This window comes from Biomphalaria glabrata, chromosome 11 (genome assembly GCF_947242115.1).
Source record: "Biomphalaria glabrata chromosome 11, xgBioGlab47.1, whole genome shotgun sequence".
Lineage (NCBI taxonomy): Eukaryota > Metazoa > Mollusca > Gastropoda > Planorbidae > Biomphalaria > Biomphalaria glabrata.
The window spans coordinates 4,976,427-5,003,375 of record NC_074721.1 but is presented as its reverse complement, the minus strand read 5'-3'; the positions used below and the strand labels follow the sequence as shown (position 1 = coordinate 5,003,375).

The following is a 26,949-nucleotide window of genomic DNA, read 5'->3' as shown; positions in this document are numbered from 1 at the left end:
AAATTTAAATGATGATACTGTGCAACAACATTTAGGTGTTAACTCAATGGCTGCATGGTTGTGTCATATGTGCTCTAGAATGTTGTTTGATGGCCCCAGGTTCAAATCATTCCTGCAGGAGGTTTGGTTATTTTTTGTTGTAATCTTCAAATCTGAAAACAAATAAAGTATATTAACAAAGTAATAATGAGTTTAATTACTTAGTAATGGCATTAGTAATAGACGTGGACATCTTTCAATTATTTTAGTGTGGTTGTCACATGCTTTGATGCCTCATAATTTTGTGCCGAAGATGGAAAAGCTCATTTATAGCTCAGAGCCAAAAAGTGTTTCAATGGTTTTTGATCTTGAGATAAAGCCTGAGTTTTCAGTAATTTACAAGAAAAACTTAAATTTAAAAAATGTTTTGTTTACATGTCTAACTCATTTATGTCTAACTCATATATATATATATATATATATATATATATATATATATATATATATATATATATATATATATATATATATATAAATATATATATATAAATGAGTTAGACATGTAAACAAAACATTTTTTAAATTTATGTATATCTATGTATTAAATATATATCTATTTGTCTTGTTGTAGATTTATCACATTCTACTTAGAATCCACTAATGGATGTCAACATCAATACTTTGAAATATATGATGGTGAAAGTGTTGCAAGTCATCAGATTGGTCGTTATTGTGGTCAAGGGATCCCAAGTGTTATACGTTCAACAGGAAATAACATGCTCATTAAGTTTGTTTCTAGCTCGTACTCTAATTATGGAAACTTTTATACAACATATACATCACACAGTAAGTGTTTTATTTATATTTTTTGGGAAATAATTTTTTTTTTTAAATTTCATTTAATTATTTCAAAAGCATATTTTTTCCACTATGTTCTCAAACATTTCTGTAATTAGTTGTATGGTTTTTAAATAGGCATCATCAGTTTTAAGACATTAGTTATATAAAAGAAAATAATATTGTCCAGTTTTTAATAGACATTTATGGTTTCTTTTTTGTTACAAACTTTCAAGTGTATTCTGAACTCAATCTTATAATTCTTAATTAATCTGAAACTTTTATTTTCATAAAATTATTACATTTCAGTAATAAAAAGGTAAGTAATTTTTCTGTTTGCTATATACGTTTTTAGATGTTCCATTGAAAACGAAGATTAATACATCCTAGTTCAAACCTCCATCAGGATGGCAGAAGATGGATGTGGGCAGGGCTCATATTCAGGACTATTGTTTTTTTTCTCTAACCAATACTGATTGGTGTTGTAATGCTGCCATCACAACTGCCAATGGCCTTTGCTTTCTCTAACAAATATCACTTACCAATGTGTATAACAGCTGAATGCCACAGATATGTCCTGAAATCCCAAAGAATGTGTCTCAACTTCCAATAAAATCTAAACTCTATGTTTTCAACTCGGCCGAGCTTTCTTCTTGATGTTAGTTACAAATGTAGCAGAATATAGTACAAATGTCCTTATGTATTTTGTTTGAGTTGTAAAGCAATATTCTGATTTAGTTTTTTGTTTTATTAAAATGTACAGCCTGTCGAAGCTTTACCTATGGCAAGGAGTCCTGTGATAAAAACTGTCGCTGTGTGAAAGAAAACACTCAGTTCTGTGACAACATTAATGGAGAGTGTATCTGCAAGCCTGGCTGGACATCAGGAGACTGTTCTACTGATGTGAATGAATGTCTGGGTACCAACAACAAAGTCTGCCCTCCAAACTCTGACTGTGTCAATACTAAAGGAAGTTTCAGGTGTGAGTGCCACTTGGGTTACAAACTTAATGTGGACACTGGAAAATGTGAAGGTACAAAAGTTTTTAAACATACTTTAAAGATTTACACCATTTTTCCTTATTCAGGCACTCATTAGTCATTTTACTGTTAAGACTTTCAGTCTGGTCATGTGATGTGATAGATGATATGTTAAGATGATAGTGATGAGTTAAAATCCTGCTTCCCATTAGCAATTTTTTTTTTGTACTGAACTGGCCAAAGAGACAATAAGACTGGATCTTCATGTTTGAAGGATGCACTATTTGTTCCTTATCTAACTTTTGGTTTTCACTTTTTACTTTTGATTGAGAAAAAAAAATAGCATTTTGAATTATTAACAATATGTTCTTCTATTTGTTATCAAGCTGTAATTTTGACAATGCATTTTTTTAATTTACAAATTCAGTGTTGCTTTTTTTTTTTTTTTTTTTACCAAATTCATTTAGGGAGTTGTATAGCTGTATTAAAGTAAAATAATTGAGTTTAAACTATGCTCATGCTAACAGCTAAATGATTTTGATTGTCTTGTTCAGTAAGCTCTGACTGTGTTGTAAAGCAGTGCTCACACACTTGTTACATCATCAGTCCTGGTAAAGAACAATGTGTTTGTCCTGATGGCCTGGTGCTTGATGAAGACACTCAACTGGTTTGTGTTGGTAAATACATTAGGCTACTAGTTTGTTACAGTGAATGCAATATGCATAGGAAATGTATGAATTTAGATCAGTGATGCCCAACCTAATTCGACCTTTGGGCCATTTTAATTTCCAACACTTGTGTCATGGGCCACATCAGCGGAAAAGATACTAAAACGAAATGAATTTGACCTGAAACTATTTGATTAGAAATGTACCTTAATGATTGGGATATTGGAAGTTTATTTATTTTTTAACAGAAAATGGCTTATATTCTCTACTTATGTGATTGAAATTGTAGCAAGCTTTATTACCAACATTTTCTTTCTTTTAGGCGTAGTTTAATATTTGTCGCTTAAACCTAGAATGCGTAATATTTGCTTCATTAACGCTTCTCTGTTGTTCTTTTTTTAAACAACCACAATTTTTTATATAAAAAATTTGTTGGCTAAGTCTCATGTTCCAAAAACAATTAAAGATCCATCTACTTTTCCTGGTAGATTCTAGAGTACCATGTCATTAAGGCACAAATGTTAAGGTCAATGTACCAATAATGGAAATGGTAAGTAAAAATACTTTTTTTTATCAAAATCAAATCTTTTTTATGAAGGGTGGGTTTTCTACACTTTGTTCCATCATCTGGCCTGCGGGCTGTATTTTGGGCATCACTGATTTAGATAGTCACATGTTCTCATGTATCATTAATTTTAACCCATAGTGTTTGGTATTTTAAAAAATTAATTTGAGAAAAATGATTTGATTTAATATTTTGGAGACAAAATCAGTGTGAAAAAGACAACTAAATAATGAAGATTGGTATGATGAGGTGCAATTTAGTTTTTTTTTTCTTTTTTTTTTTATATTGAAATATGATTATTAAATGTTGTGACAATTCAAGGGCTGGAGTGGTAACTTAACAACACATAAACTAATACTTATTTGAATAAAAAATAACTGTATTCTTAAAGTAAAGCTCCCCTTTTTAGACCTTGCAATCAATGGGGTAGATGATGTAAAGCTCTACTGTCTCTGTGGACCATGGTTAATGAGGGTGCTATGTGGCCAGCACAATGACCAACCTACTTAACTTTTCCTCACCTTAAGTTAGGCCCCCTTTAGAGTTGCATAAAAATCCCAGTCTTCACCAGGATTCAAACCTGGGATCCCTCAGTTCAGAAGACAAGCTCATTAGCACTCAGTCACCCTGCTGCCAAAAACTAAATTGCAACCTGAATATCTTATGCCTTTGACCTAACATTTGTTGAAGAAAAAACAACTCTAAGCTGTTGCTATAATTTTATACACTTGTTTTATAACTCTTGATCTGTAAAGAATGTGTATTTTAGTCTTGCATAGGTAGAGCTATTGATGCTTTATTTAAATCTCAGACAAAATTGATAAAACATAAAAATAAGGTGAACTCGAAACACATTTTAAAAAATATATTTTCAGTACCATACTACCCATATGGTAAAGAAATTGGAGATTCATTGCTGTCAGATGACTATATTTCACTAGGCTCTATACATGTCAGCAAGCCAATTCAGTTTAGCACAGGAGCCCCTTTTGGAGACCAATTTCAAACATCTGCATTCGTAAGTTTGAAAACAAATCATTTAAACTTATTTTTTTCCAATCTCTACTTCATTTCCCTTGTATTATTTTTTTTTGGGTGCATCTATTCACTACTATGCAAACAAAATGTATTGAGTCTTGTCTTCTTCTAGTTTGACAAATACAACCTTACAGGAAGAGTGGATGTGACTAATAACTAATCCTATATCTGTAATTAATTGAGCAGTCATCTCCAGCTCAGACAGTTGAATAGTCATGTTTGTAAAATGTCTGACATGTTTTGTATGTTTCTTCAGAGTTGAAAATAATTTACTTCTTAGTTCAAACCTCCTGCAGGACAGTAGGGCATCGGAGAGTACATGGTTTGAACCCTGGACCATCGATAAGTCTGAACGACTGTCCAGCATGCAAACTGCATGACCAGGCAGCCATCCTGTAGCTAGTTAATAGTCAAGTATTTCTCTGCCTGATGCAGTCTCCTGAGTACTGTTGCAGTCAAAGCCAATAATGCACAATTGTAAAATTAATTTCCTCATGTATAATAAATATTATTATTATTTTTATGTTAGAAATTGAACGAGTATTCATTCTCTGGTGCTGCCAGGGTCGAGTTTTGTTAAACGGAATCAAAATTCATCGTAGTCCCTTTATCAGTTTCCACTGAGGAATTTTGGGGTGATGTTGCAGGTATGACAATGAACTAGAATGTTCCTAGGAATGTTAAGGGCCTTGAAGGTATCTGTGAGTTCAGTTGTTATTATCCCAACGGTTGATAAAACAAAGGAGTATATTGCCGTTTTAGATCACTTCCATAAATGCTTAATCTCCAAGCCTAGGTTCCCATATTTGCGTTGTTTTTCCAACTCAGTTTTCCTTACATTATGAGACAGTGGTACGGGGATGTCAATAATGGTAGCAGCTTTTTCTCTTTTAATTATTTTTATTATTATTGTTGGCGAGTTCTTTCTACATGTTGTCTTCTACCTGATCATCAGTCATCCATGCTTGTTCAATTTTGGAATACTTAATATTGTTTAAAAGATTGTTAATTATAGTTTAGGAATAGTGCAATAATTCATTAACCAGAATATCCCTAAATAGGTGGACATGTTGCAAAGATTACCAAAAAAATGAGCATATTTATTACTTACAAAATTGTATCTTATCTTATATAATACAGACGTTACTTCAAAAAAGAAGATGATTACGTCCTACGCGTCATGCATTTAGTCATGCATATTAACCAATGACTTAAATTCTGCCAAGTCACTGGTTTTCCTGGCTAGCTCAGGCAACCCATTCCATGCTCTAATAGCACTAGGGAAGAAGGAGTATTTGTACAAATTTGTCCTAGCATATGGGACGAGGAATGTGCCTTTATCTTTGTGTCTTTCAGAGTATTTTATTAAATTTTGTTTTTGTACTTGAAGATTATGGTTCAGTGTTGTATGTATGATTGCTACTTTACTTTTGAGCCTTCTGTCCTGAAGGCTTTCTAAATTTAGTGATTTTACTAAAGGTGTTACTTTAGTCAAATGTGAATATTCGTTTGTTATGAATCTCACTGCTCTATTTTGTGTCTGTTCCAGTTTCTTAATGTTTTCTTGAGTTGAGGGGTCCCAAACGGAGGATGCTCCTAACCAAGGTTAAATAACATTTTAGTTTTATGTTCTTATTTGATTTATAGAAATTTCTTTTAATAAATCCTAATGCTTTGTTTGATTTTTTTGTAGTTTCATCAATATGTGGATTCCATGATAGTTTTTCATTTATTATAACACCTAGGTATTTTGCGTTTTGCTGATTGCTGCTAACTGCATTTGGTATCTTGATTAAAGGATTTCTCAGCACTCTGTGTCACATTTATTATGAAAGTCTGCGAGACCAGTTAGTGAGAAAGTTGAAAAGAAAGAATTTATATTTTATGCTGGACAGAAATATCAGATAAAGAAATGCAATTGTTTAAATATTAATCACATGTTTCCAGGTTCTCTCAAATGGAGTTATAGGTTTTAATGACAACATGTTCATGCTTGGTGGTGCTACAGATATCAGTACAGTCACTGACCTAAACATTATAGCTGCATACATGGCCAACATGAACCCAAACCTAGGTATGTTAAGATTTGTTTCTTTGTTGGTGGCTAATTTGGTATGTGATTTTGTGAGTGCTAAACAGGCCATAGAACCAACTACCTTTATAATCTATAGCAAAACACTAGTACCTATATATATATTCATAAATAAATATTTAAAACTTAAAACGAATGCGTATATTTAACAAGTATAAAATAAAAGTGCATTTTTCAGACCTTGCAATCTATGGGGGCAGATGGATGTAAAGGTAATCGATATATGCAGGATGGTTAACAAGTGTGTTGTTTGGCCAGCACAATAAACTGCATTTACTTCCCTTGCATGTCAGGTACCTATTCAAGTTGAGTGAACACAGTGGGCAACCTAAAAATTCTGGCGTTTATGAGGATTTAAACTTAAGATTCCTCAGTTCGGAAGCCAATACTTACCTCTCGACCACCATGACCCATATAGTACAATATCTATATTAATTATTTTTTTTATTGCTGCAGCTGCTAATATTTGTTTAAATGTGAAGAGAAAAAAAAAAATGAGATAAATACTTTATCTCATATAGCAAGTTCAGATATTGGATAATAATAAGAATCGTAACACATATATGTTTTCCTTCTTAAAAATGCTTTGGCTTTAAAAGAAATGGATGTTTAGGCTATGATTGTGAAATTATTAATAATATATATATATATACTCCATTATGATTTTTGTGGACAAAGGTCAAGTCTACTACCACCTTTATGATAAGTTTGGAAATCAATTTGGAGATGTTGTTGAGCGATTTGACAATCCAAAGATGGCAGAGGTATTTGCAAGAGCCCAGAAGGATGTGACAGAGTATCATGGCTTGGCAGATTTTAAAGTCAACAATGTGCTAATAACAACTTGGGTTGATGTACAACCTTTTTCAATCAGCAATAATGTAAGTGATGTCATAAGTCTATAACATTATTAGTAGCGCTAACCATATTCACTATTTTAAAGCCTCTTTTAGTGTCAATATTACTTCCAAACTTCTTCTTCTTCGTTCTCATGTTATGTTGGAGCGTTCAGATGACTAGACCAATATATGAGATGAACTGCACAGTGGTTTCCAAATCAGGGAGCTCTCCATATAGTTTTCTTTCTATTGGGGTGTTTTGGGGCCAGTGTCTTATACGACTTCCAAACAAAAATGAATTGGAATATGCTTAGCTCAAATTTAAAGATTTGGCAAATGCACTTTGTATTGCAAGCCCAAAGTTTGTTAAAATGTTTCTTCCATCTTCTTCAATCCAAAATGTTTCATGTGCATCAGTTTTTACATGTAACAATGTCAATTGATATGTAATTAAATGCATAATCCAACTTTTTCCTATTGCTTACTTACTTAGACCTAGACTTTGATCTCCCCGCACCCCTTATAGATATTTCCAATAAACAAGTTGTAAAAGTTAATTTACCTTAAACTAATGGTCAATTAAAAGTAATAAGGAACATTAGAGATCTCAAAACAAATACAGCATGCCCTGTGAAGTATGGATGTAAGGATGTTAATATCCAGATCATTGTCCTAAGTATTGTATTACCTCACCCATCCCTTAGTCTGTTGGACCTTGGGGCATCACAGCACTGTCAACCATCGTTCTCCGTTCTTCTCTGTCCTTTGCTTTGGTTAGAATTTGATGTTGTCTTCCCATTGCTTTCTCTGTCTTCCTCATTTTCTTCTTCCTGGTACTGTTACCTAAACAAAGGTCTTTGCGAGCCCTGAGGACCTTTCGATGTGGCCATTGAGCTTGAGTTTACGTTTTTTGACAGTGGTTAATAAGTATTGTTATGATCTTCTCAATCAGGCCTTCTGTAAACACTGCTAAACACAACGCAGCACATCTAATACAAGAACTTGACAACAAGAGCTTCAATAAACAATGTGGCGGTTTAATTACAAATACATCGACAGCCAATTCAACACAAATGGCTACATCAAATTCAAATGCTTTCTTGTACTTAACAGAACTGCCTAACTAAACATTACTAGTCTCTCTAGCTTGTACAGCTACATTTTTGAGGACTCATAAGGTACCACAATCCTTATGCCTTGCATTTCTGGACTCAACTGTCCTTTCTTTACACATTGTCTCTCGACCGTGAAGGCTCTTGATCTACTTGCAGTGTGTATCAGTAGGCCACACACGTTAACCCTTTCAGTCCGCCACTAGAGTTACTACAGTATACAATTTTCAATTTCCTTTAGAAGAGTCAAATAAAGCTTATCTCCCCAGTTTGAGATACCATCTCAGAAAAAACAAATAACTTTCTGCCCTGTTATTTGACTTTACAAGATTTTTCTAATTAATACATCTTAATATTTATTAAAATGTGAGTGTCTAAATACTTATGAAATAACAACATCAAGAATGATCTTATCTCAAGCTTGGTGTGACTCCTGAGGTCTGTAGAAAAAGAGAACTGTATGTAGGGTCTTCATAGCCACATAAATCTTTTACTATTTCTTATCTTGAGACTTAAAGACAATGCATTATTAGTACTAATATAAGTGATTTTATTTTGTGAAAGGGTTTATTGCTTATCTTAGTTTTTTAAAGTTTTTTTTATTTATTATTTATCTTTTATAGAGTACCGAAGTCAATACTTTCCAAGCTGTGTACATCAGTGGTTGGGAAACTATCAACATAGCTGGTTATAATATTCCAATTGGTTTGTTTCTACATTTTTTTCTATTCACATTCTATAGCAGTTTGGTTCCCGGTCACCTTATCCCCGGTCACTTTATGCCTGGTCATTTCATACCCTGTTCTTTTCAACATCTGATCCTTTTATCTAACAAATAGTAATCGTAGAAATCATGAAATTAGCAATATTAGATAAGAATATATTAAATGCCACTAGAAACTAGATATAGAGGTCATGTAAAAAAAATCAATAAGGTAAACTTGCAATTGTAAGTACTGAAGACATTCATTGATTCATATTGCTGAGCAATGTTTGTAATTCTCTTTGTCTATAACACAATTTACAACATGATATCCCAAGAATGGGTGAAGTCAGCCTTTAATAGAAAAAATATAACCTTTTCTCAAGGCTAAAATGATGAGCCAAATTTCAAGAAAAAGTGAAAGATGGTCATCAGGAATTATCAGCGGCATGATTCTAATTCTCATCTCTTTAGTGATTTACACTAATTCCACCACATCTAGCCTTTGATGATAAGTTATCAGCAGCATGTCTCTCAAAAGATTTCCACTACTTCCACCATACCTTGGCCTTTGATCATTATGTCATGCACAGGATAATATTATAAGATTACATCCCCCACATCCAATAGAAGCACAGTAAGCTTTGGGCAGGAGTTAGCCGTGGAAAAAAAGTCTTGACTTCAAACCTCTGCAGCTATGCCTGAAAAAATGTATCAGGTGTTTTGGCAAATTTTCCTTAAGCTGGCATCGGAAGCATTATTCGAACAAGTTTTAAAGGAGGGAGGATTTTTTTTTTTCTCACTATTTTGGGGTTTTATTTTCTTTGTACTTCATTCATGTTTTGTTTTGTTTTACATGTTTTCGGATGTTCCTTCAGAGTTGAAGATAGTTTACTTCCTAGTCCAAACCTCCTGCAGGACGACAGGTGATGGGAGCGGGCAGGGTTTGAACCCTTGACCGTCGATAAATCCGAATGACAGTCCAGCGTGCAAACCGCACGACCAGGCAGCCATCCTATTCCATACCAATATTTTTAAATCTATGTTTTTTACAACAAGCATTTAGGTATGAAGACTTCACTTTTGACTTAGGACATTTTTTTCAGATGAAGAATCTGCCTATGTAATCTTTCTTTATCAATATGGAAAAATGAAATGGGACTATGTATCAAGAAGGATCATAAGTATTGGAACAACTGGAACAAACTTAAATATTCTCAAAGATTTAAATACACGGCTTGTGTCAATGTTGGACAGAGTTCCTGGAAATACAGGTAACAATAATGTCTTAAGAAATACATACATAATTATCTTCTTTTTTGAAGTAATGTCTCTAATATATAAGACAAGATTAGATACATAGTAAATAATGTCTATTGAGTGTATAATACAGGTAACAATAATGTCTTAAGAAATACATACATAATTATCTTCTTTTTTGAAGTAACGTCTCTAATATATAAGACAAGATTAGATACATAGTAAATAATGTCTATTGAGTGTATAGATGAACCTTTAAGTATTTCATTTATTTGTAAAGTTATTGTGATGGTACACATATTTATTAACTCTCATTAATTTTTTTTTTTTGGGGGGGGGGGGGGATACTTTTATACATAACCTTCTATAGAAACAGTACAGTCATGCAAATAAAATTTTAAATTATGACTTGTTATTATAAATGTAGGTTACAATGGAGTTGTCAGCTTTGAAGTTGGCAGGGTGAGTGGATGGGACCAATCGTGTAACAGGTATGCCTGCGACAATGCTGAATTGTTGAATGATGGGATGTATCAGCATGAGAAAAATGAGCTGTATAGGTGCCCATGTTCGCTGGAAAGACTGGGTAACCAATGGCAGCTGTATGAAACAAGAGGATTCTTTGATGAGATTTACTGTTACGCTATTAGCCCAGTTGCAAAGCGAAGACTACTTAGAAATAATAGACGAAATCAGGTTAGTAATAATTTATAGTTTTTATTTACCCTATTACTTTTTCTATACCATTTTTATTTAGAAAATATTGGTGTATTATATTTTTTACAAAACAGCAAATCTTTATGTTAAGGAAATTAAGAAAATTATTTTCATTAATGAGCTAATTGTCCTTCGTTGGAGTTGCTAGAATTTGATAAAGAAAAACAAAATTAATATATGTCCCCATAACACTATCATTGTAATAGTGTTGATGAGCTATGTCACAGTCAGGATTTAACAGTGTCCACTGAGGAATTATTTTGATTATGTTTGTAGCTGGTTGGCACCAGTGCCACCCTCTGGCTGGGTTGTCTCTTGTCACCATCCTTTTGGTTAACATCATAATCCTCTAAGAGTAAAGTAATTTTTCAAATGTTATTTTGGCTTCTCTTTTTTTTACGTTTTGAGATAGAGGTGCTGCTGTGCCAGTAATTAATTATGGCAGATTCTTATTGTTTGTCAACTAAAAAAAAAGATCTAGTTGGTTGAAATCTACTATCTTGTGTGTTAAGACTGGCCAATGTGAACACTTCAGATGTCTGAGTGCTGAAGTCACTCAAAGAGTCTCTTTGTATGTTGATTACTTTTTTTTTTCTTCTTTGATGTTGTTCTATGAAATGATGTTGTCTTTCATTGAGAAAAAAGTCTAAATAATCATTACACATTTCCAATTAAGATCAATAAAGCAGTTGTAGTCTTAGAAGAGTATTTGTATTTTATTGTAATTATGACTCTTATTAAATCCCTTTACAGCTATGCTGTTACAGATGGATAAAGCCAGAGAGTGATAATTGGAGGGAATGGTTGAGAACCTGGAGAGAGGCCACCTACCTGCCCACTTCACCAGACTCTGGTCACATCCTAGTCAGAGACCCCTGGGACTACAACTATTTTGCCATAGAAAACTTGTACATGCATCGGCTGTGTTGTTTTGGTCAAGAGAAATATTGTAACCGGTTCTACAAGCTGTTCCCTGACATGGGATGTTCTGACTTTGTCACATTTGTTCCACGTACGTTTTCTTACTAGGTGTTACTATAACCAGTTTTGTTGTATCTACACTTAGAATAATAGAATAATTTTGTTCTGCTAAATACTTATATCAAATTGCAAGTGCTTCAGCTGAAGAAATAATCTAGCTTTAATGATGAAGTATATAAAGCTCATGTTTGTAGCTTAAATGTAAACATTGTCCAGATTTTGTGTTGTTTTTTTTGGTCACAATAAAGAGAAGATTTTCTATACACAACTAGTGACAAGTCATTTGGGAAAATATGTTGAGTATTACACTTGAAAGGCTTGAACAAATTTGTACAAATGCTCCTTTTTCCCTAGTGCTATTATGGAATGGAATGGGCTGCTTGAGTCAGCCAGGAAAACCAAGGACTTGGCAGAATTTATGTCATTGATTAACATGCTTCACTTGACCTAGGGACATCTGTATTTTATAAGATAAGATGATATGATACCACTAATTTATTGGCCTAAAATGTTGTTTATACTTATCTATCAACTCAATAGGCTCAGCACTCGGGGATCCTCACATAGCGACTTTAGATGGTTTTAGTTATACCATGAATGGATGGGGAGAATATTTTCTTTTGTGGATCTTCAGCCAAGACTTTAGGCTTCAGGTGAGCTCATTTACATTACATGTTTTTATTTTTTCTACTTCAATAGAAAATTGGTGTATTAAGACAAAAAAGTAAAAATGTTAGCCTCCATATCTTAAAAACATCAATGAACCCAAAGTTTTGATATTATTGACAGTGTCGAACTGATAGAGCTGAAGGACTGAGTGGTACACTCACTAATGCCACAATATTTACAGCTTTTGCTGTCAAAGAATCTAATGTTTCTAGTTTTCAAGTGGAGTTATCAGCATCCAAAACATGTAAGTCAATCCCAAACAACATAATATTGTGAACAGTCAATGTAACTCATTGGGTGCATGCTTCTTCTTCTTTCATTGTTAACCCCTATACATAGTCTATTATGACTCTACTAGAGTACATTCTCCACATAATGAATCTTTACTAATAAATTCTTTTCATTACTACCAAGAGCTTCTAATTTTGATCATGTTTGCAATTTTGGCACTTTACATTTAATTATTATTATTTAATATATATTTATTTTATATTTTGATCCAGCAATGATAATACTGGCTGGAGGCATTGACGTCACCACCGAATTTTATAAAGAAAGTCAGCCAGGTGTAATAGTCTTCACAGACACACTCAGTGTGACCAGAGAATACAGTAATAATAAAACCATGGTAGTGGCTGGATTCCCTTCAGGTAATCAACCGTTATCTTTGGCATTCATTAATACTTATATGGCTGTCAAATATTTCTAGGTTGTAATATATTGAAGTAAAAACAAGGTTGTTAATTTAAAATGACAAATAGCTATATAATATACTAAAAAAAGAAACTGAAAACTGCATGAATATTTCTAGAACAATAAGGCAAAAGAGCTACATATGTTATTAATACTTCTAAGTTAATTTTTATCTGTTGATTTCAAATGTAAAACACTTGAAGGGAATGGTAAAGTTCCCATTTTAGACCTTGTGATTTATAGGGAAGATTATATAAAGGTCATCTGTTTCTGTGGTCCATGGTTAAGGAGAGTGTCGTTTGGCCAGCTCAACAACCAACTGCCTTTACTTTCCCCTACTATTGTCAGGTACCCATTAGAGCTGGATGGACTCTGAAGGAAATGGTAAGGAGGGTGTCATTTGGCCAGCTCAACAACCAACTGCCTTTACTTTTCCCCTACTATTATCAGTTACCCCTTAGAGCTGGGTGGACTCTGAAAGAAATGGTAAAGTCATTATAATTAATTGCTCAGTTCTCATTTTGCTGTTGACTATGTCTAAATTAGGTAAAATCCTGTTCTGTATGTGACATTTTGAACATTCAGCTTAAATAAATCACATTTCACACAAGAACACAGCTACTATTTTAACATTAATCAGCTACATAGTGTTGCAACTCTAGGGTAGGCACTCAACAAAAAGGCATGCAACTCAACACAGTTTAACAGGAAATAAATAGTTGTGTTTATTCACTAGGGTAAACACATAACATCCGCTTCAGCTTCCTCAGAGTCTTACTACTAAGTATACCAGTCCTTTGCTACTAAACCCAAATGTGGACCAACGACAGCCTTCCCCGCTTCGCTCCAGGTCCCTTCAGGCAGCACAAAAGCTGGCCTCTTAGTTTCCCAAACATTCAGACTCTTGACAGTTCCTCATGCACTGTTCTTCTCTCCATTCTAGCATTCAACAGTGCGCTAGTGCGCATCTCAAGCACTGGTGCAAGGCAGGGTTACAACAATAGATTTCCCAGTTGAAAGTTTTTAGCCCAACTTTTGTCAGCCCATGATTTATATATACAAATGAATACCAATATGAAGGGGATGTAAAAACAGTTTTAAAAGAAATTAATTCTCTGAATGCCACTGCTTACAAATCTTTGCTTTACTTTATTTCAGGTGTATCTATAAAAGTATATGTAGCTGTCAAAAGCCTTTTTATAGAATACAACGTACCTAAAGAGTATGAGAACTTAACTGTTGGATTACTTGGAAATTTTAATGGAAACACTGATGATGAGTTTACTCTACCAAATGGAACTGTTTTATCAAGAAACAGCAGTGAAAGAGAAATCTACCATAACTTTGCTAAAGCCTGTAAGCTGCTATAAGTATATCCACTTTCATGTCAAATATCTGTATTAAGTTAATCATTTACTGAGGCTTCTGTGTAGGATATATTTGTGTTGTGAATTCACCTCTTTGTTTGAGAAACAGAAGATTGCTGAACCTACTAAAACAATTGAATTTCATTTAAAACTTTCTAAAACAGGGGCAGTCAACTCTACAACCAGTGTCTTTAGTTATCTCCCTGGAGAGAGTACAGAAACCTACCAACATCCAGAGTTTGAACCATTTTACAGAGATGAAGCTGATCCTACTGCTGTGGCCAAGGCTAAAGAGCTCTGTGGAGAAACAAATGATGCTTGTATATTTGATTACCTCGTAACTGGGGACAAGGAGTTTGCCACAACAACAAAAGTGGCCAAAGAAGAAATGGATGGAGTCATTATAAGCTTAGGTATCTTTTTTTTTTGTTGTAATAATTCAGTTTGCTTTAATAAGTTATTTAAAGTTTGCATTTTTCAAACATAGAACTAAAATCTAAATTTATCTATACATCTTTCAATATATAATGGCAATATCTTCGATTCTGAATACTAAGGATGAGTGCAGTGTTGCACATGACAATGCAAACCCAGTTGTGACCTGCATATTTTCCTGCATTTCTTGCAGACAAAGATGTTGTCCACTGGCAGTCTATTTAAGTTGTCTTTCCATCTTCAGCCCCTGTCTTCAATAATAGCTTTTCTTTGAGTTTCAAATGTTTGTCCCTCAAATATATCTATATATATCTATCTGTCAAAAAACACAAACTTAAACTCTATGACCATATCACAAGGTCATTAGGGCTTCCAAAGATCTTCATTCAGGGAACAGTACCAGAGAAAGAAAAAAAAGGCATACAGAGAAAGCGATGGGAAGACAACATAAAAGAATGGATGGTCCTTTTATTAAAAAGATTCTATCTTAAGCAAAAGACAGAGAGGAATGGACAGTCAAAAGATCTTGTGTGGTGCCCCAGCTGTCCAACAAACTAATGTAGTCTATATTTATGTCTTTATTTATTATTTTCACTTCTCAGCCAACACACCACCAACACTAAAGGTGAAAAATGAAAGCCTTGATAATAATGGATTCTGGCCTGTTATAAATGGAACAGTTTCAACACTGCAAGTTATAGTTGATGATGTTGATGGAGACATGGTCAGCATTGAGATTCTGGTCAATGCAACTGGACTCAGTGTTAATAATACTGGGTTTATTTCTTATGTACCTAACACCAAGCAACCAATCTCTTTGAGGTAATGTTAATTTTTACCAATTAATAACAAAACTGTCCAATCAATGCATGGATATATTTTTTGAAATAATAAAATGGATTTTATCTGTAGGTTGCGAGCAGTAGATTCCAAGGGTAGCTACTCTCCAGACCTGTATATCCCCCTCCTAGTTTACCCACAATGCAACAGCCATGGTACTTGCGACACTAAGATTGTTAGAGAAGAATATGAAAATGGAAAATTTAAAGTTCTATCTTGTAGCTGTTATCCAGCATACACAGGTACTATTGGAGTTTCATTAATAGAATGTTGTTGACTTGATGTGTAGCTTAAAATACTTAAATTTTAGTTAAACTTTTAATCATAATTTTTTTTACTCATCAGGCAAGGACTGTGAGTCAGAAGTGGATGGTTGTGCCATTCAGCCCTGTTTTAAAGGACAGACATGTACTGATCTAACAGCAGTTGAACAAGGAAATAGTACCATAGGCTACAAATGTGGTCCTTGTCCTACTGGGTTCCAGGCATTGATGGGCACATGTGTAGGTCAGTATGGTTTTCATAAACAAAAAATTCTTTCTGTGTCTGAGTTTTGATTTGAATTCAGTTTTTGACACCTGTTAGAATGAAAACATATTCTTTTCATTACACAGTTGTTTGTCTTGCATAACATGTCACTTTTAGCCTAAAATTCTTAATATCTTTAACATATTTTATTAATATAAAAAGTATGAATTATATTTTTCTTAACATAAACCTTTTTTCTTATAGTATTATTAAGACACTAAAATGTTCATTATGAAATAATTTCTGGCAACTTTCCTCTCCAGATGTGGATGAATGTTTGAATAGTAAAACCTGTGATCATACATGCGTGAATACAGAAGGTTCCTTCACTTGTAGTTGCAGAAATGGATTTAGACTTGAAGCTACTGATAAGAAAACTTGTAAAGGTGAATAAATATTAAGTCTTGTAATTTTTTAAGCTCTTGATTAGACAATATATTTGTACAGAGATTATTGAATGACTTCATTAATTGGCTAATGAAAGGCTTTGGGAGCCAACCCTAAGAGGCCAAAGTGAGCCATAGTTGTCTTCCAACTGATGGAGGCCAAAATGAGCCATTGTTGTCTTACAACTGATGGAGGCCAAAGTGAGCCATAGTTGTCTTACAACTGATGGAGGCCAAAGTGAGCCATAGTTGTCTTACAACTGATGGAGGCCAAAGTTTAAAGTAGTTCGGATGACGCAGTGGTAGTGGCACACACGCAAGAGGAACTTCAGTCACTAATGTCCCACTTCTCTCAGGCCTGTAAAGAATATGGCTTGACTATTTACATGAAGAAAACAAATGTTATGGGACCACCTGCTACAGCACCACCCTCCATCCTCATTGATGATAAAAAGCTGGACGCCGTAAACGAATTCTGCTATCTGGGATCCACAATTACAGATGACCTGTCTCTAGAAGAGGAGATAAAAAAACGCATAGGGAAGGCTGCCTCGACCTTTGCTAGACTCAGGCGACCAAAATGAAAGTCTACAAGGCATGCGTTATGAGTACACTGCTGTATAGCAATGAATCATGGACCACCTACGCAAAGCAAGAGAGAAAACTGAACATTTGAGATGTCTCCATAGGATCTTGAATGTCACATGGAAAGAAAAAGTGTGCAATACTGAGATCCTTGCGTGATCAGGTATTCCCAGCATCTTTACAGCCCTCAGACAACGCTGTTTGTACTGGCTTGGACATGTTCGCCGGACGGAGGACAAGCGCATCCCGAAAGTCATCCTCTATGGTCAACTCGCGACTGGCACAAGAAAAACTGGTCGCCCCCACCTCCGTTACATAGATGTAATAAAACGTGACCTCAAATCAGTGAACATCAATTGGGAAGACATAGCTCTAGACAGCAACAGATGGAGAGAGACAGTGACCAAAAAAGCTATGGACAGTGAAAGTACATGGGTCTCAGCTCAGGAAGAAAAACGTACAATCCAAAAAAAGGCCAGCTCCTCTACCACCGAAGCAAAAGCCACCTTAACCTGCACTATCTGTGGACGGAAGTGTCTCTCCAAAATAGGGCTCCACAGCCACATGAGGAAGTGTGCTCTGAGATGAACCATAGTCGTTCTACGACTGAAGGATGCCAATGATATCTATTTATATATAATTTCTTTGTTAGCTCAAGAAAAAGGTTCAATTAACAAACGACATAAGGTCATTTATAATGTCATATTGAAGTTATTCTACATTTATATGTTATTTTGCTTAAATAAAATTTTTTTTAAACTTTCATATCACAAAAGAGTTTCAAGAGGATGAGATGAGCTCATAAAACTTCATATTTTGGCATCAGAACAACTGGGCAATGCTAAAGTTGTGATTACTGTGTTATAGCATTTTTTCCTAAACTTTTTCCTTATCATAACACTTCACACATTCTGAGTATTTAGCTGAACACGCTTATTTTTTTAGAGAGTTTAATTCATGTGCTGGCTTACTAGTTAACTATTCTTGTAGTTTATGGAACAGCTATTCAGGCTTCAAGGAACACAGTTTGTGAAACACTTTGTTAAAGGAATCTACTGTTGGATATATTTAAAAATGGAATTAATCTAAAGTTGCTATACTTTTGTGTCAGATATCAATGAGTGTGAGGAGAGATCCTCCAACTGCCAACATAAGTGTACCAACACAGAAGGGAACTATACATGCACTTGTTATACAGGCTACACACTGGACACTGATGGAAGCAGTTGTAATATAGGTAATTATGGCATATCTTTTTATTTTAATCTATTCTTTACTTTTTCATCATTAACTTTATTGTATCATGCATTAAACAACATAATGACATTCAAAGCATTCATCTGGTTAATCTAATGTTTTCTTCTTTACTTAAATCTTATAGACTTGTTGATTTTAATTGTATGTAACATTATGCAAAATGCATATCATTGACAATGGCAATGCTTAAAACATATTTTAATGCACCATAAAGCACTTAATAGTATTATAAATGTAGCTATCTTCATGCTTAGCAAGTTTGTATGTCTAGTTTAATTTTCTATATGAAATCTTTTTTTTTTAGAGTTGTTATCTTTATTATTTTGTATCAATTTTCATGATACCTTTGTTAAAGATTTTTCTCTTGTTTTATTGTTTAGCCTTTTTTCTTTAGAGTACCATATTAATATTATTATTTTATCTTAATTATTGAATATTTTATCATTCTTATCAAGTTATGAAACATAAACATACTTTCCTTTTTGCCATTAACCCTACCAGCCCTGAGCCCCTGAAACAAACTGTTCCCTATGTCTTGAGTTCCTATGGGCCACGCCCAGCTTTATTTACTTTCTTTGAACCTCTAGATCTAATAAAAATCATATTTTTTTTCTAATCAATCGATCTCTCACTCATCTCCCAATGGAAGTAAAATATTTTTCTTAATAAAATTCTGACTCCAAAGAGCCTAAATCTCAACTCTAAATTATCAATCGATTTGGGCTTATATTTAGGATTATTCTGTGAAAGACCTTTATTTAATTGGATGTGTGGTGACCTACCTTTTAGGTCCCTAGGTCATGTGTTTTAATATCAATTTTTTGGTCTTTTTTAGATTCTGATTCATTTTTTTCATGAAATAGACAACCCGAAAAAAGCAGTACACTGTCAGAGAGGCCATTTTTTGCAAGAAAAAGCCTTCCAACTGGTCTGGTAGTGTTAATGAATATAAACATTGCTTTCTACTAATTAAAGGGTTGATTTTATTGATGTTTATGCTGCTTTGTCATTTCAGATGATTCTATCAAAGAAAAGTGTTATGACTGTCAACAAGTTTGTATCACTGGGGAGAATGTAACCTGTGGGTGTAGGCTGGGATATGAACCAATTCCTAATTCTATCAATGACTGTCAAGGTATGTTTATGTATGAAAGGATGGGTCTAATGACCTGAACTTTCTTTCTTTTTATCTACCTCCTCATCCCTGTACACAATACTAGACTTTATATCTATCTATCCCTGAAGTTGACAATAATAATACATAGACTATAAATAACTTAGCAAAATGACTTTTTTTTAAAGTCATATATTTTAAGCGCAGATTTACTCTAGCATATTGCTTCCATAAATATTTCAGATATAGATGAGTGTAAATATGGCAACCAACCTTGTAGCCAGCAGTGCAACAATTTAGATGGTTCCTATGAATGCTCATGTTATACTGGGTACAAACTTGCACTAGATAAAATCTCATGCACTGGTATGTACTTTAAAGTGTGATTCTTGGATAATTTTGTGGAATTATAATCCAATAGGTAATAGCTGTTTAATATAGTCTATTAACATATCTTACAGGCAGGATTTGAAAACATTTTTAAAAAATCTAACGTGTATGTCAATTGGTTTGCTATTTTCCTTTAATTATTCTTGCTTACTGAAATATCCAAGGAAATCAACTCTGCATAATTTAAGTGTGTTGTGTCTGTTCTGCATTGGAATATTTTTTTTTTAATTGAAAAAAGACTTCATATCACATTTCCAATAAGGAAGTCTTTTAGTTCAACTGTATGTCTACATATTAAAAATGCTACAGAAACATATTTTGCTTACAATGATTAAAAAAATAAAAACTAATTGAATTATTCTTTGATAGACCTTTATTTAATTTGAGGCATGGTGGGTAAGTTGTTAAGTGCTTGACTTCTAGACCAAGGGGTCCTGGGTTCAAATCTTGGTGAAGACTAGGGTTTTTAATTTCGTGATTTTAAGGGCGCCTCAAAGTCCACCCAGCTCTAATGGGTACCTGACATTAGTAGGGGAAAATAAAGGTGCTTGGTTGTTGTGCTGGCCACATGAAAACCTTGTTAACCATGGGCCACAGAAAGATATGACCTTTACACATTCTGAAAGGGGAACTTTACTTTTTAACTTTAGACCATAGTTTTCTAATTATAAAAGCTTTTCAGAGGATAAAATATCATTAGTACAATGGATGGTTGCCTGGTCATGCGGTTTGCGCGCTGGACTGTCGTTTGGATTTATCAATGGTCCCGGGTTCAAACCCTGCCCGCTCCCATCCCCAGTCGTCCTGCTGGAGGTTTGGACTAGGAAGTAAACTATCTTTAACTCTGAAGGAACATCCGAAACATGTGAAACATACATTTTACAACATGCTGGTGTTGATTTTGAAAAAGTTATTTCTTTTTCAATAAATACATGATAATTAGTGCTTTTTTTAGAACATACTAGTTCTTGTAAAAATATCTATAAATGCTCTCCTCATTTGTTATTAATTTTTTGTTTCATTGACCTCAAGCTTGTGAGACTCCTTACTACGGCAACAACTGTGCCAGTACCTGCCAGTGTAATGGACGTGGAACATGTAATGCCATCAGAGGCTGTGTGTGTAATGAGCACTGGTCAGGGGAGAACTGTGAGATTGATGTGGATGAATGTCTCCAGCCCACAGCTTGTGCTGAAGGTCTAGTCTGTAGGAACACAGTAGGAGCATTCAAATGTGTTTGTCCAACAGGATACAAGATGAACAACACACAGTGTATAGGTGAGACTGGTGTATAGAACCATACCATGGTTTTGTATAGCTGTACTATTTTGTTCTGATCAATTTTTGAAAATTGTATTAGGGCACCATGCAAGATCTTTTGACTGTCTCCATTCCTCTCTGTCTTGTATACTTCAACATGATTTATAGGGCTAATATTTAAAAAAAAATAATTTTGATTTGTACTACTTAGAATTTTCTAGCTCTTTTTGTAGCCAACATTTGCGCTGAGTTGTAGTTTGTTAATTTCAGCTTATACAAATGTAGGCTGTTCTGTAGTCACAGATTAATAATAAATTACTGTAGACATTACTATTTAATAATGATAATAACGAGACTGTCTTTATCAAGGTAGGCATATATAACTCACTTTTATTTCCGTCCGATTCTTTGCTTTCGCATAAAACATAAACAACAAACAATGACGTAATATCTCTAATATTAGCACATCCTTCCTTTTGAAGCTATAATCACATCCTTCCTTTTAAAGTTCTTAATACTTATATTTACAAGGATTTTTGACAACTCGACCACTTCTGGTTGTCTTGACCGGCACAGCAAGTTCTCTAGATGTTGGTTTATAATTGTCTGTTTCTTTTGTTCTAACAGTTTGCTGTTCATTGTCTTCGTCGGTGTCATAGTACCCAGAGATGTCTTCTTCGTAGCTCTTGTTTAGAAACCGTTAATTTCGTCTGTATGTTTTCCCATCATTTGTCTTTATGATGTAAGATCTGGGTGATGGATGTTTCTTAATGACGACTGCTTTCTGCCATGTTTGTCCTAGACGAACTCTCACCTTCTCCCCGACAGAGTAGTCTTTAGGTAACCTTACTTTTGAATCGTATTTCGCTTTGCTTTTCCTCTGTCGTTCGTTGAGAATGTCTCTGCATTTTCAGCTACCGAAGGTTTCAATAGTTTGGGATCAGTTGGAATGATGTCCCTGAGTCTTCTACTCATCAACAGTTGTGATGGCGAATAAAGCAGTCCGCTTATCAGAGTATTTCTATACTCGAGCATAGCCAGATATGGATCTTTCCCACTTTTGTATGCTTTGTTGAATATCTGCTTTACGATACCAACATACACCTCACTTTTTCCATTTGAGGGTACCTTGGACTTGATGTTGTTATCTTGAAACCCCATTCAGAAGCAAACTCTCTATATTGATAGCTATTGAATGGCATATTGTCGCTCACTATTTCTTCTGGTATGCCATGTCTAGCAAAAATACCTTTCATTGCCCTGATAACACATTCTGCTGTTTTGTTCTCTAGTCGTTTTATTTCAGGATATTTGGAGAAATAGTCCACAACTAGCAAATAGTCATTGTTTCGCCATTCAAACAAATCTGTCGCAACCTTTTTCCATGGTCTTTCTGGTACAGCATGAGGTAGCAATTTTTCCTTCACATTATTTCTTTTGAACGTTGCACATGTTGCGCACTTCATTATTGTCGAAAAAATATCTTTGGACAATCCTGGCCAAAACACACTCTGTTTTGCCTTGGATCTGGTTTTCTCAAGACCAAAATGACCTATGTGCAACTTGTCGAGAATTTCATTTCTCATACTTGAAGGAATTATAATTCTGTTCTCATAAAACAATATTCCATTCTCTTCATGAATACTGTCTTTAAATGACCAATACACTTTCACTGTTTCATGAAAGTTTTTATCTTTGGCCAACCTTCTCTGACATAATTCATTACAAGTTTTAATTTAGCATCAGATTCAGTTTTCCTTCTAATTTCAATAATCTTCTGATCACTTCCCGGAAACTGTGCTGTTGCGCTATGAATTCTCATAACCATGTCATCATTTGAATTTGATTGTTCTTGACCATTGATGTACGCACGCGATAACGTATCAGCTATTTGCATTTTTGAACCTGGAGTGTAAGTTACTGTTAATTGATATCTCAAGTCTTAACATCATCAACTGAAGTCTTGGTGAAATCTTATGTAAAGGCTTAGTCACAATAGTTTGCAAAGGTTTGTGATCTGATTGTACAGTCACAGTTCTTCCAAAAATATAATTGTGAAAATGTTCAGCTGCAAACACTATAGCTAACATTTCCTTTTCTTTTTGTGCATATCTACACTCTGTTTCTGTCAATGATCTTGGCGTATACGCAACTGGTTTGTCTTCTTGCATTAAACATGCTCCCAACCCTTTAGAAGAAGCGTCACACTGAATAGTAACTGGCTTTTCAGGGTTAAACAATTGCAGAACTGGAGCTTCACTAAGTGTTTTCTTTATTAGTTGGAAAGCATTTTCTTGCTCTGCATTCCACTGCCACAATACATCCTTCTTTAGCAATTCACGCAATGGACTGGTAATTGTTGACATGTTTGGAATGAAACTTGACAGAAAGTTCAACATCCCTAGCAGTCTTTGAATTCCTGTTTGATCTGTTGGTGCTGGCATCTCCATTATTGCTTTGATTTTAGCTGGATCTGGACGAATACCATCTGCTCCAATTTGTCTTCCGAGATAATTAACACCAGAAAGTTTATATTGTATCTTGTTCTTGTTGAACTTTACATTGTTCTTTCTAGCTCTCTCCAGAACATTTTCAAAAATTTGATCATGTTCTTTTTCATCTTTTGCTGCAATCAGCATGTCATCTGACATGATATGTACACCTGGTATGTCTCCGAATACTTGATAAGCACGTTTCTGTAATACTTCACTAGCTGAGGATATACCAAAAGGCATTCTCAAGAATCTGTATCTTCCAAACGGAGTATTGAATGTACATAAATAAGAGCTTGGTTCATCCAACTCAACTTGCCAATATGCATCCTTTTGATCAAGTATACTAAACACTTTTGCTGCTCCCAGTGAACTATTGATTTGATCAAATGTTGGTGTAGTGAAATGTTCTCTCATTATATATTTGTTCAGTTCTCGGAGATCTAAACACAACCTCAAAGAATTATCTTTCTTCTTTGCTATAACCAAGTTATGAACCCATTCTGTTGGTTCATCAACTTCTGTGATCACTCCATCTTGTTGCATTTGTGTGATTTTTCTTATTAATTCTTCATAGAGTGATGGTGCAACTCTGCGCGCACATTGAATAACTGGTTTTGCATCTGGCGTCAGTTTAATGTGATACTTCATTTTGTATGTACCGAGTCCTTCGAATACTTGCTTATATTTTTTCATCAACACTTGTGGAACTTCATTTTGTTGCTTGACATCGTGTACTTCGACATTTCTCTTTGCCTCAATTAGTTTTAAAGCAATAGATGTCTTCAGTCCTAGTATAGGATTTATACTTTTCTTGATCACGTACAGATCATCTTTAACTTCTACATCGCCGACTTTAAATGTGACCGATGCAACTCCCTTCAGTTCTAATGCTTCATCCCCCAATGCTCGTAGGGTAGTATTTGAATTCTTTAACTGAGTATCAGTTTCTAAATTGTTCCACGTTGACTCTGATACCACATTAGCTTGTGCTCCTGTGTCAATCTTCATTTTGACTATTTTTCCCATAATATTGACATCAACCATCCAAACTTTGACATTGTTGTTAGTACCAATTGCCTCAAACCACAACTCATTTACTTGGCTTGACTGACTTTCATCTTCCAGTAAATCAACAGCCTTGAAGTGTTTCGACCGACATTTTACAGCGAAATGATTTCTTTTTTTACATTTTCGGCATGTCTGTCCGAATGCTGGGCAATTGTATTTTCTGTGAGATCCACCACAAGATCTGCAATCTGTAATGAAACTTGTGACATGATTCTTTGCCATATTTTCCTGTGAGGTTTTGACTGGCTTTCTATCTTCTGTCTTCTTTAATTTATTAGCAGCATCCACATGTAGTCCTTTCATATCTATCATTTGGTTCTGGGTATGCTCGTCAGCACGAATTATGCTTGCTGCTTTTTCTAAAGTTAAGTCTACATCTCTCAGAAGTCTCTCTCTCACTCGATCCGAATGTATGCCACATACCAATCGATCTCTGATGAGTTCATCTCGAAGGTTGTCAAACTTGCATTCTTTTGCCAAATTCTTTAACTCAGTATAATACTGTTCAAACGTTTCTCCGTCTTTCTGCTTTCTTGAAAAGAATTTAAATCTGTCATACACAGTGTTGGACTTTGGCAAAAAATGATTCTGAAACCTTTCAATGAGTTTGTCTACAGTCTCATCTTCACATACTTGAAAAGTATTGTAGATGTCTCGAGCGGGTTCACCGATCAGGTGTAACAATAAAGCTTTCTTCACTGGCTCGGGCTTCGTATTCTTTTCAGTGGCGACCATAAACAGTTCAAAACTTTGTCTCCATTTTTTCCATCTTTCAGATAGATTACCGTCTAGTGAACGGTTTAGGAGGTTCGAATAATTCCATTATTTGTACAGATTCTAGATTCTATGTCTAGATCTAGATCTAACAACATGAACTAATGACACCACAAATAAAATGTACTTTTAGCAATTTAGAAACCACTAGATCTAAATCTACCTGTTACCAGCACTTTAAAGCAATGTGACACTAGATTTGACACCTAATCTAACACCAGATCTGACACAAGATCTGAAACCAAATCTGACACCATGTTCTGTAGTCACAGATTAATAATAAATTACTGTAGACATTACTATTTAATAATGATAATAACGAGACTGTCTTTATCAAGGTAGACATATATAACTCACTTTTATTTCCGTCCGATTCTTTGCTTTCGCATAAAACATAAACAACAAACAATGATGTAATATCTTCTAATATTAACACATAGGCTCTTTCATATATTCTCTTTTTATCCAGCTTATTTGTCTTTTCTAATAAAAGAGTTCTTATAGTATTTTACCCACATCTTCATGATTAGGCCTATTTATGTTGTGGGTCATCTTTAATTAATTTTTTTGTGTGCCCTCCATGTAGGGCATTTACTACAACTGTTACAATCAAATAAAGGTGAACATAATTGCTAGATGGTGGTTTAAAAGCACATGTCACTTAAACCTTACTGTCACCCAGTAACTACAGCTTTTAATACTTTGTTTCTCTTTTTTTTTTACTGTCTGTGCATAGTATCATTGGTTGTTATTTTGTTTGAATTGAAATATCAACCTATGTACCAGTTTACAACAGAAAATAAAAAAAAATATACATACTTGACAATTGATACTTCTGACACCAGACATCAATGAGTGTACAGACCCAACAGTCAACACAACATGTGATCTAAATGTTCAAGTCTGTGTGAACAACATTGGCAGCTACAGCTGTGATTGTAAGAAAGGATATGCCAGGAATAATGAGGGCCTCTGTATAGGTAGGTAATACTTATTTTAGATTGACTCAGTAGTTACTACTAGCTTCATTTATGCTAGAGAGAAGTTTAAGTTAGAGAGTGGCTAACCCTTAAATCGTATGCCATCTCTAAAAATATCCAGATAACAACTTTCATTTTGTCTTTAATGATTGGAGTTTATCTTGAAATGCTTTGATGCTTCTTCATTCAGCAATATGCCAGTTTTATACATAAAAATTATCTCACCTCAACTAAAGTTTGAATATTCTTTTGGTTAAATATTCTCCATGATGCTAATTGACAAAAATAAACACTTTGTTGTGAAGTTAAAAATAAAACTTGAAGTGAAGTAGAAAAT

At 34.4% G+C, this 26,949-nt stretch overlaps 1 protein-coding gene across 1 annotated transcript in view; it reads left to right on the top strand.

Moving 5' to 3' along the window:
* Positions 1-26,949, top strand: part of LOC106066733 (fibrillin-2-like) — a 64,103-nt gene that overhangs the window by 21,365 nt on the left and 15,789 nt on the right. Inside the window, exons 14-37 of the mRNA XM_056045467.1 lie at positions 611-825; positions 1,580-1,849; positions 2,351-2,473; positions 3,905-4,047; positions 6,015-6,141; positions 6,838-7,040; positions 8,734-8,815; positions 9,920-10,087; positions 10,501-10,769; positions 11,544-11,802; positions 12,312-12,424; positions 12,561-12,684; positions 12,944-13,090; positions 14,292-14,489; positions 14,665-14,913; positions 15,538-15,757; positions 15,848-16,017; positions 16,121-16,282; positions 16,567-16,689; positions 18,386-18,511; positions 19,547-19,666; positions 19,889-20,011; positions 21,068-21,313; positions 26,478-26,612. Coding sequence (XP_055901442.1) covers positions 611-825; positions 1,580-1,849; positions 2,351-2,473; positions 3,905-4,047; positions 6,015-6,141; positions 6,838-7,040; positions 8,734-8,815; positions 9,920-10,087; positions 10,501-10,769; positions 11,544-11,802; positions 12,312-12,424; positions 12,561-12,684; positions 12,944-13,090; positions 14,292-14,489; positions 14,665-14,913; positions 15,538-15,757; positions 15,848-16,017; positions 16,121-16,282; positions 16,567-16,689; positions 18,386-18,511; positions 19,547-19,666; positions 19,889-20,011; positions 21,068-21,313; positions 26,478-26,612 — 4,115 coding nt within the window. The remainder of the gene's footprint in view (positions 1-610; positions 826-1,579; positions 1,850-2,350; positions 2,474-3,904; positions 4,048-6,014; positions 6,142-6,837; positions 7,041-8,733; positions 8,816-9,919; positions 10,088-10,500; positions 10,770-11,543; positions 11,803-12,311; positions 12,425-12,560; positions 12,685-12,943; positions 13,091-14,291; positions 14,490-14,664; positions 14,914-15,537; positions 15,758-15,847; positions 16,018-16,120; positions 16,283-16,566; positions 16,690-18,385; positions 18,512-19,546; positions 19,667-19,888; positions 20,012-21,067; positions 21,314-26,477; positions 26,613-26,949) is intronic.